This window comes from Athene noctua, chromosome 23, assembly GCF_965140245.1.
Source record: "Athene noctua chromosome 23, bAthNoc1.hap1.1, whole genome shotgun sequence".
Taxonomy (NCBI): domain Eukaryota; kingdom Metazoa; phylum Chordata; class Aves; order Strigiformes; family Strigidae; genus Athene; species Athene noctua.
This window is the reverse complement of record NC_134059.1, coordinates 5,955,332-5,972,755: the sequence shown is the minus strand read 5'-3', so window position 1 is coordinate 5,972,755 and position 17,424 is coordinate 5,955,332. Positions and strand designations below refer to the sequence as shown.

Below are 17,424 nucleotides of genomic sequence, written 5' to 3'. Positions count from 1 at the left end.
CTGTAACACGGTGGCGTGAAAATAAAGGAGATGAAACGTGGGCCCTGCCTGCACCTCTGCCTGCACCTCTGCCTGCACCTCTGCCTGCACCTCTGCCTGCACCTCTGCCTGCACCTCTGCCTGCCGCAGGGCACAGGAGGCCGAGTCCTGGCGGGGAGGGCAGGAGGAACTGTGGCTCCCTCGGGCCGCAGGGACACACGCAGCCCCGGTAATTATCGCTCAGGCATCGCTACCCCTTAGACCGATGAACCGCCCCCACGGATGGCTGAAGAACAAACGGGGGGGATCCGGGCAGCCCCCCCGCGCCCTCCGCCCGCCCCGGCCCGGCTCCCGCGGCCCTGCCCGGGACGTTCCTCCGCGCCGCCAGGGGGGGCGCTGCCGCGCGGCCGCCGCCGCCCTCCGGCTGATGCAATCCCGGCGCGGAGGGAGGGGCGGGACCGCGAGGGGCGGAGCCTCCGCGCTACCGCCCAATGGGAGGCGGTGGCTCTGTGTGACGCAGAGGGGGTGGGCGGGCGCCTGCGCGGTGGGTGCGCCCCGCCCCTCGGGGCTCGCGCCGGGTGGAGGCGCTGCGCTCGCCCCCGCGCCGCCATTTTGTGCCGCCGCCCGCAGCAGGATGGAGTCGAGTAGCCGAGGGAAGCTGCCCGCCGCCCGCCGCCGCCCCGCAGCCCCTCGACGGAGCGCCGCTCCGCCAGCCCGACCGCACCGCTGGGAACGCTGAAGAGCCTCCTCTGCCCGCCGCCGCCGCCGCTCATGGAGCCGAGCGGCCGGGAACGCGTCGGCTCCGGCCTGGGGTGGGCCCGGCTGGGCTTCGCCGCGGCCTGGCCTAAACTGGCCGGGCCCAGCGCGGCCCCCGCCGGCGCCTCGCCCCAGGCGAGCCCGCCCTTCTCTTGGCTGCGGCTGATGTCGCAGCTCCTCTCCCCGCTGCCCGCTTTGCTGCAGCGGCTGCTGCCCGGCCCCGCGCTGAGCAGTGCCCTGTGCCCCGCCACGGGGCCCGCCAAGGGCCCCCAGCCGCCGCCGCTGCTGCTGCTGTCGGAGCCTGCCGCCTCGCTGGACTGGGACGAGGAGACGCTGCCGTGGCCGGAGGAGCCCCCGGAGAAGGGGCGAGAGGGTGGCACGGAATCCCCGGCGGACCTGTGGGGAACCGGGCTGGTGCGGAGAAGCCTGGTGTCCCTCCCCGTACCGCGTGTGGACTTGTACGTGCTGGGCCCGGAGCAGGGCCAGGCTTGCTGCTCCGGCAAGAGCCATCTGCCCCAGCCCCTGCGAGCTGAGGTCCCCGCGGAGGCCTGGCGAGGCTGCCCCGTCCGGGGCGGCTTGCCGGAGGCCGAGTTTCTCCGCAGCAAACGCCTGGCTTTTCTCCAGCGGTGGCATTTGGCGAGCGGTGGCCTGACGGTGCCAGACCTGGACCACGGCTATCACAGCCTGGAGGAGGAGCAGCAGCAGCACAAGGGCGTTTGTCAGGAAGAGGTAGGGGAACGGCGGGAGCAGCGGTGCGATGCCGGGGAGTTGAAGCGGCCCGAGGAGCCGAACGACGCGGAGAGACAACCCGGAGGTAGTCCCTTGGATCAGGAGGGGATAAGGGGTTCAGCTGAGGAGAGGACACTTGAGGGCGAAGCCTTGGCTGAGGAGGATGACGAGGACTCCGAAACAGAGCAAAGCCTTTCAGTTTCAGCGAGACCTGCCTGTGCAAATAAATTAATAGACTATATCATAGGGGGAGTTTCCAGTGGGGAGGAGAGTGATGATGATGATGACGGATTTGATAGCGAAGGGCTCCCTTCGGATTCAGACGCCGGTAGCCAGGATGGGGAAAGGCTTCATCTCTGGAATTCCTTCTACAGTTTGGATCCCTACAACCCTCAGAACTTCACAGCCACCATTCAGACATCTTCCAGCGATCCGGAAAAAGATATGTCGGATGTGGAAGAGGAGGAGGAGGAAGATGATGATTCTTCGTGGGCAGACGAGTCCTCAGGTTCTCCTCACCCTAGTTCTGAAGAGGAGGACGAGTGGGACTGTAGCAGTGTAGATGAGGCAGAAAACTTGAAACTTTGGAACTCGTTCTGTACCTCAGATGATCCGTATAATCCTTTAAATTTCAAGGCGGCCTTTCAAACAGCAGAGAAAAAAGGAACGCCTGGTTTAAAAGGAGCAGAGAAGTCGAGTTTGGGCACTTCTGAGCATAGACACTTAACTGTCTGTCGGCTGGAAACTGTGCAGTTGGAAAAACATAACTGTGGGGTCACTGAGCTTGTGCAGCATGGCATTCTTTCTGGTGAGAAAGGTGCAAGTACCAAGCGGAAAAAGGTATATAATTCGTTTATGTTTTTGTGTTTGGGGGATGCTAAAAAACAAACAAACAACAAACCCCCATTGCACGAAGTGGTATGTGAGTGGGTGAGGTCACTTGTGCGGGGATTCCAGCCGTGGCGACGGGCAGATCATGTCCCATGAGCTTATGGTCTAACTATTTGACTCAAATGAGTGTGCCTCATCCCTTACACGTGATGGGAGATTTCGTAATTCAGTGACACAGGGCAGATAATTCTTTTAAATTATTTTTTTTTCTAGACTTGGAAGCTACGTTTTCCTTTTAAGATGTTTTCGTTCTCTATTTCTGTTGTAACATAGTTTTCATCATCAGAGAAACAGATGAGAACTGTGACGTAGGTTCCTCCTCTGGGAAGTACCCGTTAAGAATAACCGTTGATAAAGTATTTAGAACCTTTGCGTGTGCGTAGTGTAATGGAGACTTAAAGCGTTGTAAACGTTTCAGAACTTGTGACAAACTTAAGCTTGAGTTAAAAACGTCTTTTGGAGTAGGAAGAACTCTTCTGTTGTGGGTTAGCGCATGCTGCAGTAAGCCACTGGAGTGTCAGTACAAAGAATAGTAATACTCCCATTTCCATTTAAGAGACTATTATAATTGAGTCGTTCATAAAAAGGATGTAGCCTGGAACTGGGCTTTTGAGCACAAACTGGAAGTGTAATGCGTTTATAAGGAGTTTGTGCATTAAAAAACTTTTAATATATGTGCCAAGATTCAGGTAAAAAGTAATAAAGAAATTTGTCCCCTCATAAGTTTTATGATGCCTGAAAAGCCATCTTGTACATCTGTAGCTCTGAGTCTGTGCATGGTGCTTCAGGCATTTGGACGAGTAACTGCTTGTGATACCAAGTCCCAGGGTAATATCAAAATAGAAAACTCGTACAATGCTTTAGCATCCTTAGAGTGGAGAAATTTGTTTGCTCCTTTAGTTGAGAGCAGCCTGGCTTAGAGGTAACTTCATACCTGGTTTTGCTAGGGCAGGTGGTGTTAACAAACTTAATGGTTCACACAGAACGAACTGTTGTATTTTAATCCAAATGGACAATACACAAGGTTAAACAGTTCCTGCAAGAGGCCCTTTTTAACTGACAACGTGTGTTTGAAAACGCTGCAAGGTAGCACCAATGAGCCCTGCTGTAAGTTCATTCGGCCATGACCTAGAATCTTGTGTGTCAGGGATGTGGACTTAACAGTAGTGATTTTTTGACTAATCTTGTTTGACTCTGTGTAATGTGTTGGCATGGTGAAACAGCAGTGATCTAGATGCAATATTTAGCATGACGTTACAAAATCCGGTAATTGTGCCCGAGGGTGTCTCAGACTGATGTAAAAAGGATGTAAGGTAGGAACTCGCAAAGGGAGAGGCTGATGTAACAGCTCGGTGTGCTTGGAAGCGGGTACTTAATTAGGCCCACCTGCAAAACGGCAGAGCAGACCGAGGTGTTCCCAGGAAATCTTCAAGTTATTCATCCTGCTCAGGGCTCTTTCCTATCTTGTATCCTGCAGTGCAACAGCAGCAATATTCTTGTTTGTAAAGTCCTAAAACCTGGAAGCCTTACCAGTTGGCAGATGCATTGATGCTGTGAGGATGCGTGGGGTCTGATGCTCTTGCTTTCACAGACAACTCGGCAGTGATTTGGGATCGCTGCCCTACAACTAGATGATTTTCAAAGTCTCTTGTGGCTCCGTGTCCTCAACTGCTGAATATTCCTGTAGGTCATCTCTAACTGTTGTGAAGGCTGAAAGGTGGCTCTGCCACAAAAAGCAACCTCACTCTACGCTCCTCATTGTGTTAGCAAGAACTGGGTGTGAAACTAGGATTCTGCGTTAATAAAACGTAGGAATGGAGCAGCAGGTTTTTTGTACCTCCCCATGTTTTTTCCTGACCTTCCAGAAGTAGCTGCCCTACAGCAGTTTCAGTGGAGTTGTCTGTAACTGCAGTGTTTGGCTTGTCTTCAAGAATTGGTCCTAGTCTGAGTTGATGGTTGCTGACAGCGAGTTAGTTTGCTCTTTGGTTTTGTGCCTTTTGTATAGCTAAATGAAAAGCAGTACATAATTAAGTAGGAGCCTGAAATAGTCTGGATTTTGCTTATCGCTCAATAACAGAAAGACTTAAACCCTTAATATAGTAATAGTCTAAATACTGTCAAGTTTAGATCCTAAGCTTATAAGTTTATTTTCTTAAAATAGCTTAACAGTTCTTAACTTTCACTCTTTGCTATTTTTTTATACGTATTTTATTTTAAAGTGCCATGACTTTGACTTCCATTTCTTTGCATGAATTTAAATACACTGGAATTTGATACCAGCTCTAAATAGATGGGTTTGTTTCAGTCATGCAGTGATGAGTGTTGCTTCCTTATATGTAGAATAGTGCAATTTCTTTCCCTGATGCTGAAGTACAGGCTGACTCACGTGATTGCTTACTCTACAGAACAATTATTACTTTTTTTTTCCTATGTAAGCTTCAGTAATTGGAGTTGTTGACCCATAGCATATTTCTAGACTTGAGTGTCCTGGCCTGTCCTACTGAGTAACCTGCTGAGCTGTACCTGTGTACGGTTGTAAGCCAGTATTAATGTTGGAGGGGTCTTATTTCACAGGGAACATCCTGTGATCTGTCAGCATAAAGAAGCCTCTTAGGCTGCAGTTTAGAAGCTGTAGTAGTTTGAGCTCTACTTTTAGTTGAGGGGGAGGTCAGCAGTTGGTTGGTTTTAAAGTTGAGAGGTGAAATATGCTCTGGCTTAGGTGGTGCAGAGACCTTGCATGACCCGGGAGCATATCAGGTCTCTTGCTATTCTAGACCTCTCTTAAAAAAACAAAACCAACCAACCAAAAAAAAAAAAAAAAAAACCCACCCCAACATGCAAATAAGTATTAAGCTCCTCTTGCATGAATGTTTGGCTAATGATTTACTAAATGGTTTGTCTTTTCCAGGTAACCTTCCTTGAAAAAGTTACTGAGTATTACATAAGCAGTGAGGAGGATCGTAAAGGACCCTGGGAGGAGCTTGCACGAGATGGGTGCAGGTTCCAGAAACGTATCCAAGAAACAGAAGAAGCCATAGGCTACTGCTTCACAACAGAGCATCGACAGAGGGTATTTAACAGACTCCAAGAAACCTACTACAAGAGGATTGATCTCTTCTAGCACCTTAAAAGATCTGGTAGTTGTGTGACCCTAAGCACTCATGAACGTCTTCAAAACAAGAAGTGGCAGCTGCATGTGCTATTTTGAAATGGGGAGAAAAGTGGGATTTTCACACTTTCTTCCCAGTTCGATATTCAGCCAACGAATATACCTGTGTGTCCCATTTTGATATCCAGACAAAATCTTTTTGAGTATCATCAAGGGTAAGGGTGGTATAATTGCATTCCTTTTAAGTAACACTTGAGACAGACTGCTTTAGGTTAAATCCATTCCAAAAATGCCTTGTCTGCCATATGTTGAGAAGTGGTGACTATTAAGTTGGATTTTTGCACTTTGAAAAAGCAAAACCTATTTTGAAGGAAATATTTATGGGGCTCAGAACCTAGTTATTGCAGTTTTGATTTAAAGTTTCTAGAGGTATGTGCTATTTTCTTGTGGTTCTCCATTTTCTCTAACTTGTACAAAAGTCTCGAATTTCGTTAGCTAATTAACTTTACTGCGCAAAGCAGATAGTTCATTCCTTCCTTCTAAGATCCTGGGTTTGCATGGAATCTAGTGTTTGAGTGTTTATGTAACGCTTTGATGTTGTAATATTTAAGTCTGGCACACTGGGGGATTCGGGGAAATTGGTGCACTACAAACCCTTTGGTCTGGCTTTATTTAAATAAATACCTTTACCCAGTACTGTTCCAAAGGGTGCTGGCTGCTTGTGCACCAAACCTCTTTGCTTTCAGGGCGATGAAAGGCCTCGTCCCGATCAATAATTAAAGCTTCAAGGTATGTAACGAGGCTGATAGTTTGAATTTAAGTAGCCACACACAGGGAACTAGCCCCTAGGTTTTTAGTTACCCTTGGAATAACTTTGCCGTAATTGATTCTGCTTTCTGAAGATGGATTGAAGTGGAGGACTCTCCATGTTTCTTGTATCCAATATGCTTGTTCTGGTACTTGTAAGAAGAATTACCTTTGACTTATGGAAATCTAAGGCTACAAATTGCTATGTTCTTTACCAAAAGCCAGTATTAATACCTCTACGCGTCTGCACTTTTGTTCGTCTGGTACCAAAATAACATTTCACGTTGGGGTCTGAAAGTTGAGGTCCTCGGTGGAAGGAAAACACTCCTTATGTTCTAACTTAAAATGTTTAACTGTCGTTTCAGTCAGAATAAAAAAGCATATCCAAATGGTGCTGTGTTTGGACCTGAAGGATGTTGTGTGGCTGTTACCCAGGCAGGTACAAGGTCACGCAATGGAATAAACACCAAGCATCAAAGAATTCTTATCTGTTTGCACAGAGTTGTGTGAATAAATGATTTGCTACTTGGTTCATTCAGCTGACTAGAATTGTTTCCTTTTCATAAGGGAGAAGCCTAAAAACACTTCAGACTTGTCATGTCATTAATGACTTCAATTTCGGTTTCGAAAGAAAATTACAGAAGAGCTTCACAGAACTTTTCTGTGCTTTATCATGCCATCTTTTTGGCCATCTCTTACTTCTGTCTCAAATTCCAGAATTTTGGGTTTTATGCTTTTCTTATTGCATGAAGTATGTTCTTTGTATTTAAAAATTACCTTTCTCTGCTACAAGTCAGAAGTGTTACAGTTAGGAAGTTCAGAAGGTTGAGCTGTAAACTTAAAATACAGCCGAAACTCAAGCAGCCTTTAACAGACTGGCTACTTGAAAGCAATCCAGCAATGTTATTTTTCATCCCCATGGCATAAAAAGAACCTGGATTCTCCTTCCCTACAAAAGATAGTTGTGAATTCGTAATTCTAATTGTGCTCTCGAATCCTGAGAAACAACCTTTAATTTTTAGGAGTTCATTTTCCTGTATCATTTGATGACAGGTGTTCTGCTTGCTTGTTTAGGAGAAAGCATGCAGGGTGATAAATGTAGGATTAGAATAGAAAATTTGTTGACTTATGGGCCAAGTATGACTGACAAGTAAAAATGCTGTTTGTTGCTTTTGCTAAAATATACTAGTGTCATTTTTCCATGACTTTCCTCGTTTCTTTGATCTTGGAGAACTTGGTGCTTTGGTTACTCTTGACAACTCACTTGGTTTATGGTGCTTGTAAGAAGTTTTTAGTGATGTGAATTAACACCTGCAAATACTGCTCTGCTGTTTGCAGAGGCTTGGGAAAGGCTGCAGCTGGTAACGAACCCAGATGACAAATTGGATATAAACTAGATTAAAAACTGCTACTTCCAAAGTGCTTCTAACATTGGAGAAATTTATTTTTTTTTCCAGCCTGCAGCGTATCAAGCATTGTGTTCTAACACTGCTGATTCTCCCTGAAGCATACCTACTTGGGTAAGCTTTTCCCCCTCTCAAACTTCACATTTTCAAAGTATCCAATGTAAGGTGGTAAGAAATTAACACTAAATTCATCACCATGAGCATCATCTTAAAAGCAAGCTAAGCTTGGTTGTCACCATTTTCCCTATAACATATCTTAAAATGGTCATACAGGATGTGTACCTGTGTAAGTGCTTTGAGTGAGTAAAAATAACACTTGCTGAACTTTAAATCAAAACTGTAATTATCAGATTTTATTTTTGTATAATTTAGAGAAAGTTAGAAAACCTTCAACATTGGCTTTATACAGATTTTAATTGATTTGTGTCGAGTTTGTTGGGTTTTTATATCTAAAGTTATATTTCTGTACATAATAAAACTATTCAGAACTAATCTGTAAATTGTAATAAAGATATTTGCAAGATAATGCCAAATTGTTTTTCTTTGAAGGAACTTGCGGGAGATGTCAGGTAACTGCAAAAGTGTGATTTGTGCACGTATGTTGAGCTTTATGAGAATATTAAATTATTTTTTTTTTTACTGCCTTTGGTTCAGAGGAGGTTATAGTAATTAGAGGCAGGCATTCTCCCCTGTGACTATCCTTCTCGACCAGTACATTCATGATTGTAAGGGCTCCTTGCACTAACGAATCTCCTAAAACTAAAATGCAAAGTGTGCAGGTGCAATTAGTTGTATTCAAATGAGGTGTTGGCTTGGTGTAAGCAGGGATGTTTGTGTTTTGTTGCCCTCATTGAACCCGAGTCTGGAGATCAGGTTTCGGTTTGCTCCCTAGTTAGCATAACTTTAAATATGAATACTGGATGGTTTTGAAGTATTTTCAGTCTTTGAACTGAAACAAATTTGAGGTGTCGCCTTGTGAATAGAAGTGAAGTGACTCGAAGGTGCCAAACATCTGATCTTTCTTGAATTAGAGAAGAGCCAGAACACTTCCCTGGGTTTTGCCACGTAGGGTTGGCCAATAATACAGCCAGTGATTTGTTCCCTTTATCTTTTACAGAATTGGAGTAAAATGCTCGGTAAGGAGATCACAACACACACAGGGTGGCTGCGCCCAGTGACGCTTAATCCTGCACCGCGTTACCCCACGTAATTCTTTTTAATAGAGAATTTTTTTGTTGTGTAAAGCTGCGTCTGTCACTCCGTGGTTTTTAGGCTGGGCAGTACCATCATTTCAGCACAGGCTCCCTCGGGTGTGAAACCAGAATGCCCCGGAGGAGCCAGGGGCTTCTCTGGGTGGGACGGAGGAGGCCGTGGTGCCGTGCTACTGCCTGCGCGGGGCTTTGCATCTCGGGGTGAAAGGGCCTGGAGTGGTTTGCCAGCACAAAACTGGCTTTTCTGGGGGTTCCCAGGGGCTCGCTGGGGAATGAGCCTGGCCTGGATGGGCCTGAGGATTTTGGTCTCAGCCAAAACCCTGCTGATGAGCTTCCTCTGGAGCAGCGCTACCCATGACGAGTGTCACCGGTGGCTCCGCTCCGCCTGTGATGTGGTCACGGTGTAGGAGTCTCTGGAATGAGTTCAAGAGCTGCGGGTCAGTCACGCCTCTTTCAGATCCATGTTTTGGGGGGAGAGTTTTCAACTTACTCATCGTTTAGTTTATGCTTTAGAGAAAAGTGCTACTCAGGCTTGGGATGGTGCTGAGGTTTGCTCCTCTCTTGCAGCACAAACCACGCTTCACCCTGTGCTTATGTGTTGTCGGGGCATCTCTGCACCACCATTGTGCAGTGTTTGTTTCTGTAAGAGTACTGCGGGTAGAAAACTGCTGGACTGGACAAGGAAAAACATTGTTTGAACTTCCTGCAATACTCTGTTGAAAACAGCGAACAAAGCTGAATGCAGTGAACATAATTACAGCGGTTTTTTTAAAATCACATTTTACCTGTTCTGCTAGCTCGAAAATCTGCCTTAAAAATGAATATTGTAATTTCTCCATTCAGTGAGATACTAAAGGAATATAGTGAGTGTGCTAAATGAACGCTTCTGTGTAGCTGGCAGTGCATCCAGATGCCATCTGGAATGGAGGAATCCTGCTGGGATTTCTTGATTCTGTCAGCACTGAGGTCTGCAGTTGGAGTTTGGTTGACAATTCATCTGTGTTAGAGTAGAATTGTTCTTGCTCTGGTCGCTGTATCATCTCCACGGGACTCAAGAACTTGTTTGTCAGCAAAGCACACGGGGAGTAAATAAGCTGCTATATCTTTGTAGTCGTTGTTGACTGCGTCCACTAAAATGCCATTTGCAAATTAATAGTGCTGCGGAGCTGGTTTGGTCCCACAAAAGGGAGTTTCTCCTGAAACTGGCAGGCGGGAGAAGGCAACGACACTGAATCACGGTGGCCTGACGGGCTGCGCCGGGGGTAGGATCCAGGGTTTGTTTCAGCCTGTGCCGTGGTGATGGTGGTGGGGAAACGCAGTCTTGTAAAAGCTGTCCGTTAGTCTTGAGGGTACAGAGCATTAGAGCCCATTAGTAGCCAGCATCCATCTGCCACTCCGGCTTAATGCTCCCGATAAGACTTAGCAATAAAAACACTGGCTGCTTTGTAGCCGCCCCAGCTGCGTGAGCACATCGGATATTCATCTCTGGCCTGCCCTCTCTGTTGTTTGCAGGATGGCGTGTGGCGTTCTGCTGGACGCATCAATTGTTTTCAGTCTTCACTAGGTGTGTTGCTTCTCACAATAAAAACCAACTTCTCTGACAAACCCCTTTGCCTGTAGGGATGCGCTGTGTGGGGTGTCCGGCTCTGGCAGGCTGGGCTCGAGGCTTCGAAGGGGCTGTGGGGAAGGAGCATAGCTCCGAATCACAGAATTGTCTACGTGGGGAAAGACCTTGAAGATGATCCAGTCCAACCATTAACCTAACATTGACAGTTCCCCACTCCACCACCTCCCCGGGCTCTCTGAGCACAGCTCTCTGACTGAAGGGCCAAACCCTGTTTGCACTAGCCCACCAGCCAGTGCAGCGAAGCTGCTGAAGATAAATTCCTGCTCTCTCCATCACATACAGCCTGGACAGCTCTGGCTGGTGCTATCTTCAGCTAAATCTAAACGCCTGTCTTTAGGGAAGATAGCTGCCACAAAAAATAACTGATACCTACAGAGAAAGGCAAGGTCCTGCTTGGGAAATCAGGCTTTGCTGCTCGGTGGCTCTGTGGAGGATTGTGGAATGGAAGCGGCGGGTTTCAGGCTGCTGTTCCTACCCCGCTGCTGCGTGACAGCCCGGCGTGAGCGGCTCCTTGCCCCGTGGGAAACGCCGGCTAGCTTCCTTCCCCGTCACCCAGAGACGAGGCACCTCGTCAGAAACAGGAAAATAGCTCCCAACTTGGGGCCCTTTTGCATGCAAAGAGCCGCCTTCGCCTGCGAGCGGCTGGGATACGGGCCCAGGTCTCTCGCAGGGACTTTGTGCCGAGGAGGAACAAAGACCCAGCAGGGACATTTGGATTCAGCACCTCTTTCCCCCCTTTCCTTCTCGTGTGCCGTGCTGCTTGTCTTAGTCTTGCTGTTTCAGGTTGCTGAGATGATTTAGGCCAGATCTGAGGTTAAGCAAGGCTTCTGGCAGAGGGGAAGCAGGAGCAGGTTAAAAAGATTTCAGTTCTAGAGCCGGAGGGATGTTTTGCTGGCACCACTCCACGCCTCCTCCCATGCCGGCTGTTGGGAGCTATGGTAACGAGTCGTGTGAGGGTTTGGAGTTCTCGGAGTGGCTGTGGGAGCGCTGGGTTGCTGTGCCTGGTGCTAAACGTGTTACTCAGATCCGTGATAAAAGGCTGTTAAACATCTGCTTGCAAGCTGGGTGTCTGGGCTCCAGCGTCCCAGCCCGGTAGGATCCACGGAGCAGCACCCACCAGCGCTCCCGGCAGCGGCATTCCCTGGCACCATCTATCAAATTACAAGCAGTTTGCAACCAGACATAAAGAATATGAAGCAATTAGCTTTTTTTTGCTTAGCAACTCTCTTGAGGTGATTACTGGGCTCGAGCTGGGAAAGCCAAGAGGGAGCAGAAGCTCCTGCCTGCCCTGGTATTGCGGAGCGCGGTGGTGGGGTGGCCATCGTGTCCCCACCCTGGCTCCCATGTGGGGCTTGTGAGCCGTTGGATGGGCAGCACGTGGAGTAAAAGGGGAGGTGACAGCTTGAAGTTATGGGGGGGCAGACTGTTGTCTGTTGACAGGCAGGGAGGGGGCACCACACGCATCTCGGGGTGCATCAGGTTGGGTTGGGCGCAAGCGCCCGGCTGACTTGGTCGGCTGTTGCGTTTCTGGTCTTGTTTCTGAGGACACTTTTGTCCAGGAGATGGTGCCAGAACTGTACGGCACTGCGGGACTTGCAGCCGCAAGCTGCCGGGGCCACCCCAAGGCACTTCTGGCCGGGTGGGTCCCCCTGTTGTCGCCCCTGTGCAGCCCCCTCCCGGCCCTCCCTCCGCAGTGGCCTCAAGGTGCTTGGCTCTGGAGCGAGCAGCAGGGTGGGACGGGCAAATGTGGTGCAAGTGCAATAACCATCCCTTTCTGGGCAGAAGCGCCCGGTTTTGTGACATTCCTAACATCTGACCCACGAGGGCTCCACACAGGAAACTTCCTCAGCCTTCGTTTGCTTTCCTCGGCAGGGCAGGTCCCCCCGCCATGGGCTGGGTGTCAGGCAGCGGCCAGGCTCAGACGTCCTCCCTGACCCCTGTGTCACGCCGTGTCTCACCCAGCGCAGCCCTTTTCCACCTGCTTCACTCCCTTCGCCTTTTGTTCTCTGCCTGGTCCCACCGTGGCTCGAAGCGAAGGCTTGGCGCTGCGGGGATGGAGGAGGAGGTGGCTGCTCCACAGGGACAGCGGGGCCGGGCTGCTTCTGCCACGTTGGCAAACAAAATCTTTCTGCCCAAACCAGCATCTTGAGGACCGGGGTGACCTGGTCCCTGGGCTTGCCAGCGGCCACACGTTGTCAGAAGATGGCTGACATGCTGGGGGTGTTTTCTTGCTACAGCAAATACATCTGCTGGGCTTTCTTCTCCGTCTCCTCCCTGTGCTTGGTCCTGACGCAAATCCATTTCCCCACTGGTGGGCCTCTGCTCTCAGGATCATCTCGTGGGAGACCGGTGGCTTCCCTGTCCCTCCATGTCCCCGCTAAAGGAAGGACATGAGACAGAGGTGGCAGTGCCCGATGCTGTGGGAGCCTCCCTGGGACCATCGGTAGAAACACTGAATGCAACAGAAAACTTCGGTTTCTGCCTCCTTGCTGTCCTCTTCCTAACCTGGATGGTTGTGAACAAGGAGCTTTTAAAAGGATTTTAAACCAAATGAAAACAAAAAGCCATGCTGGTATTTCCCCTTTGAATTTCCATTGGATTAAGATAGAAAGAAATAAGGGGAAAAAAAAAAATTCTCTTGTGGAAAGCAATAAAAGCTGATTTATTTACCTGGCAGGGGAGAGCCTGGAGCTGCTCAGGATTCTTGGCTGAAGGTTCTACAAAGCCCTCCAACAACTTCAGCGTTTCTTACCCTGGGGGCTGCACCAGCTCCTTCTCCTTTCTGATGTTCACGTCTGGTGAGTCGGTTTTGCCCCGGGCTGGAAGGTGAGGGCCGTGCACAGCCAGCTCCTAACCCTGGGGCTGCAGGGTGGGCTTGTTCCCTGCTGGGTCTCTTCAGGTTTCTGGTTCACATCTGTATAAATAAATTGGCATCGGTTTTGAAACCTGTCCTGAAAGCTGTAGGAGGGAGAGATCTTAGAGGAGTCTTGAGACGAATGCCTGAAGCCGCTCACAGACCCGGGTCCCCGAAATATTTGTGCTGAGGGTAAAGGCTGTGTGTGAGCTGTGACTCAGGTTAGAGCCTGCTCCCAAGTAAGGAAAACCCCGTCTGCGAGTGGCTGCAGAGGCAGGGTGGCCGGGAGGACCTGTTGTTTCCAGGAGTGCCGTGGTTATCCCCACAGTGCCTCCACCAGCTCTAAAATAGGATTAGGGCAGCTTAGGAACAGACCTCTTGCTGCATCTGACTTCATAAAACTATTTCTGCCTTGAGCCAGCTCGTGTCACAGGCCGCCTCCCGGCCAGGGCTGCCTATGGGGGTTCTTCCCCCCCCAAAACACCATGATGGAAACAGTTAAATGAGGCAGCTCTGTCTGCAGTCGGCTGGTTTTGAGTTGCCCTGAGATGAAGCACCATCACACTGAGCTGCACGTGTGCTCCCAAGCTTTGGCCACGAGCGGTGAGCTCTGGGATTTTTTCAGTTTGGTTCCTGTGCACAGAGACCCTGCGCGGCTGCGGAGGCCGGTGGAGCGGAGCTGCCTCCCTCAGGGTCACGCCGTGACCTCCCCGATCTCGGGGCGCATCTCAGCATCAAAGCCCCGGGAGTTCCCGTGGTCGTTAATCGGGCGGTGATTGACGTTTAGCTCTGCAGATGGTAACGTGATAAGGGTGGCAACTCCCCAGCCGCCCCGGCGTGACCGTAACCTGACAGGGGCGGGCAGGCTCGGCGTAACGCTATCCCCGCTCAGCCCAAACCTGGGCAAAAAGCCCAATCTTGTAAAAAGCCAAAGCATAACGTAATCCTAGTGAGCTGGGCTCTGAACTCCCCCCTCCCCGGGGCTGCAGGTTGGGGGGGGCTGAGCACACATCCACTGGTCATGTCCACGGCATGGGCAGGGCACGAGCTTGGCCCACACTTTGCAGCGGAGAATTTCTCCTGCAAAGTGGAACTTCCCCAGGTGAAGCAAAGCCCAGGACCACGGCATTGCTCCCCGCTATGCCAGTTGCTCTCCAGATGGGCTCCCTGGGACTAACCAGACGTGTTTTTCCTTCCCAGTGGTTCAAAGAACTATAGGAAGAACCTTCCTGAGGCTTTGGGTGAACTGGTTTCCCCAAATCCTAGCAGGGAACTGCTCTGATGTGGGGACTGATGTTTCAGCTCAGCAGGGCAAGCCCCTTCCTCCCAGCTCCTTCCTCTCCACCTCAGGCCTCTCCTGAACCAGCATCTTTCTCCTTGTGCCATGAGTTTGTAAAGGCGCCGGCCGCTGAGACACGAGGGAAATTGTCTCCTTCACAGTCACCCAGCCCAGGTGCCTCCCAGACCCCACCTTTCCCCTTAAAAGACATTTAATTGACGGCTAAGAACAAACAGAGAGAAAATACCCATTGGGCAGCTCCGAAAGCGTTGCAGATAATCATCAGGGTGCCCTACATACTGCCTCGGCTTGGCTGCGAGATCAGACAGGGAGAAGAATTTGACATTGTTTAAAATGAACAGGAGAGGGAAGTAACAACTCCATAATTACTCACCCCGAGTTAATTGACGGTAATTACACCGAGTAGGCAGCGGAGGAAGCTGTGACAGGCTAGCCCCGAAGAGTCATTTGGAGAGCCGTGCCGTGGTGCTGGGAGGATGCCCTCTGAACCCCGGCTCGCAGGCAGGGTGGCAACCTGGCTCCGAGGGGGTTAAGTTGATGGGTTTGGTTGGTTTTTTTTTTTTTTTTTCCTTTTCTTTTCCCTCCCTCCTTGGTTATTTGCAGCAAACAGAGTCCGGGTGGAAGGTCTGAGCTGAGCAAGTGGTTGCTCCTGGGGCGACCAGGAGTTGTTTGGCACTTCCCGAGCCGGGTGCCATCCCTGTCCCTCCTCGCAGCGTGGGGCTGCTCGGTGCCCGAGCCCACCCCCCCCTCCCCCCTGCCACCCCCATGGGGGATGACATCGACTGGCTGGACCTGCCGGGCAGGTGGACCTACGGCGTCTGCGGGGACGGGCGCATCTTCTTCATCAAGTACGGTCCTGCCTGGCAGCTGGCACGGCGCGGGGGCTGCCGCGGGGATGGGCTTTACGCTGGGGTGCCTGGCTGGGGGGGGGCTGCGCTTCGTCTGGGCTGGGAACATGGGGGTACCCGCTGCTGCGAGCCTCTGCGTCTGGCTGCTTCCCTATCATACACTCATCTCTCCTTTTCCCTCTGCTTCTTTCTCCTCGGGGCTCTCCGCTCCCTCAGCCTGATGGATGCTGTTCCCCTCTATCCCTAAAATCTGGTCCTTTCATTCCTTTGGCTGGAAAAGTCACCCCTGTTGCAAAGACCCTTCCCTGGCGATGGGAAGGGGCTCCCTGGGCCTGCGGGGGTGCCGACAGCCCCGCTCCTTCTCTTCCGCAGCGACGAGACCAAGTCCACAAGTTGGGTGCACCCCGGCACAGGCTACTCCATCCAGAGCGGGCACTTCTCCTGCGCTGGTAAGGAACGGCTCCTGGGTCTTGGTGTTTGCTCTCTGCCCTCCCCAGACACCGATCAAACTCTGGAGGCATGGAGTGAAATCCTGCAGAAATGCAGCGGAGAGAGACCCTGAAAAGCTGAGCGAGGGCTGGGGGGCTTTCTGCGTGATGAATGAGGCAATGCTGCGTCCCTCGGGCATGGGGTTGCTAGCTGAAGAGATGTTCTTGGGGCGGCTTTAAAGTGTCCCCTTCCACAGAGCTGTCTCTGTGACCTGTCGCTGCTGGGGAGGGAACCCAAACCACTTTAAAAATGCCGTTTGAGCACGTCTGAGCCGACCACGGCAGGACATGGCACCGCACAAGTGTCACGATTATCCCGCGGCTTCCTGCCCATGCGCTCCTGCCCTTCCCTAGTGCTGTGTCCTGCGAGAGGGACCTTGTCTGTGGTTGTTTCTGGGGGAAATGGGGTCACCGAGCACTGCTAACCTCCACTGCTAACCTTCGGGCAAGTGCTCTGCGCCCGTGCAACACCTCAGCCCAGAGCAGGGCAGCGGCGGGGAGGGGAAGGGCTGTGCAGGGTGAGGGAGGGTGACCGCTGCTTCTGGCCTGTCCTTCCAGGGCTGCCCCGAGGCTGGGAGGTGGACACGACACTGCACGGGGGCTTCTACTTCATCAAGTAAGTGAGAAGGGGCTGAGGGGGAGAAGTTCTGCCTCCTGCTCGGAGTGCCACCGCCCCCTCCGAGGATGCTGCTCCCTGGGCTTGTCTCTGCCCAGAGGCGGCTGCTATGGAAATGCGGCGCGGGCTGCTGGCCCCTGGGCCCGAGGAGGAGCAGGGCGGTAAAGGCGGCGTTTGGGAAGCTTTGGAGCACAGCACTTGCTAGAGGATGGGGTCAGGGTCCGCGCTGCTAGTGCGTGTCGGACGTGGGTGGGTGCCCGTGGCTCTGCTGTGGCTCGTCCCACGCTGCCGTGGCTGTGGCTGTGACGGTCCCGCGGCCCCAGCAGCTGATCAGACGTGGAGCTCCCCGGCTTTAGCAGAGGGCTAAAGCTTGTGCCAGCACAAGGACTTACCTGTCCATGCTGTGGCAGCCCCTCTACATGACTAGCAGGGACCAGACCCAGCTCTGGGCTCCATCCTGCACCTGGATCCCACAACCGGAGCTGCTGGGACAGGTAAATCTCGCCCTGTCCCTGTGCACAGGGGAGCTCCTGTGCTGAGTTACCATTTCAGATGCAAATGTGTCTCTTCTGAGGGCTGTGGGAGCTCCAGGGTGGCGTGGGCAAGCCAGCCAGACCCCAGCCCTGCGTCATCCCTCGGGGAAAGGTCCCCCAAAACCCAGTGGCGACTTTCTCCAGGGCCTTGCAGCACCCTGCCCCTGTGGGAGGGAGCTCGGGGGTGCGGAGGGTCCCCGGGGTACGCACTGCCCAGGGCTGAGCTGGCTGTGCTCGCTGGGGTGAATGCAACAGGAGCGTAACTCAGTA

At 51.4% G+C, this 17,424-nt stretch overlaps 1 protein-coding gene across 1 annotated transcript; it reads left to right on the top strand.

The window, feature by feature from the left end:
• The first annotated feature begins 603 nt into the window (after positions 1-603).
• On the top strand, positions 604-8,203 carry PPP1R15B (protein phosphatase 1 regulatory subunit 15B). Its single transcript, XM_074925494.1, has 2 exons — positions 604-2,304; positions 5,264-8,203. Exons 1-2 carry the CDS (start codon positions 751-753, stop codon positions 5,474-5,476), a joined length of 1,767 nt encoding a protein of 588 aa, XP_074781595.1. The 5' UTR covers positions 604-750; the 3' UTR covers positions 5,477-8,203.
• The last annotated feature ends 9,221 nt before the right edge of the window (positions 8,204-17,424 follow it).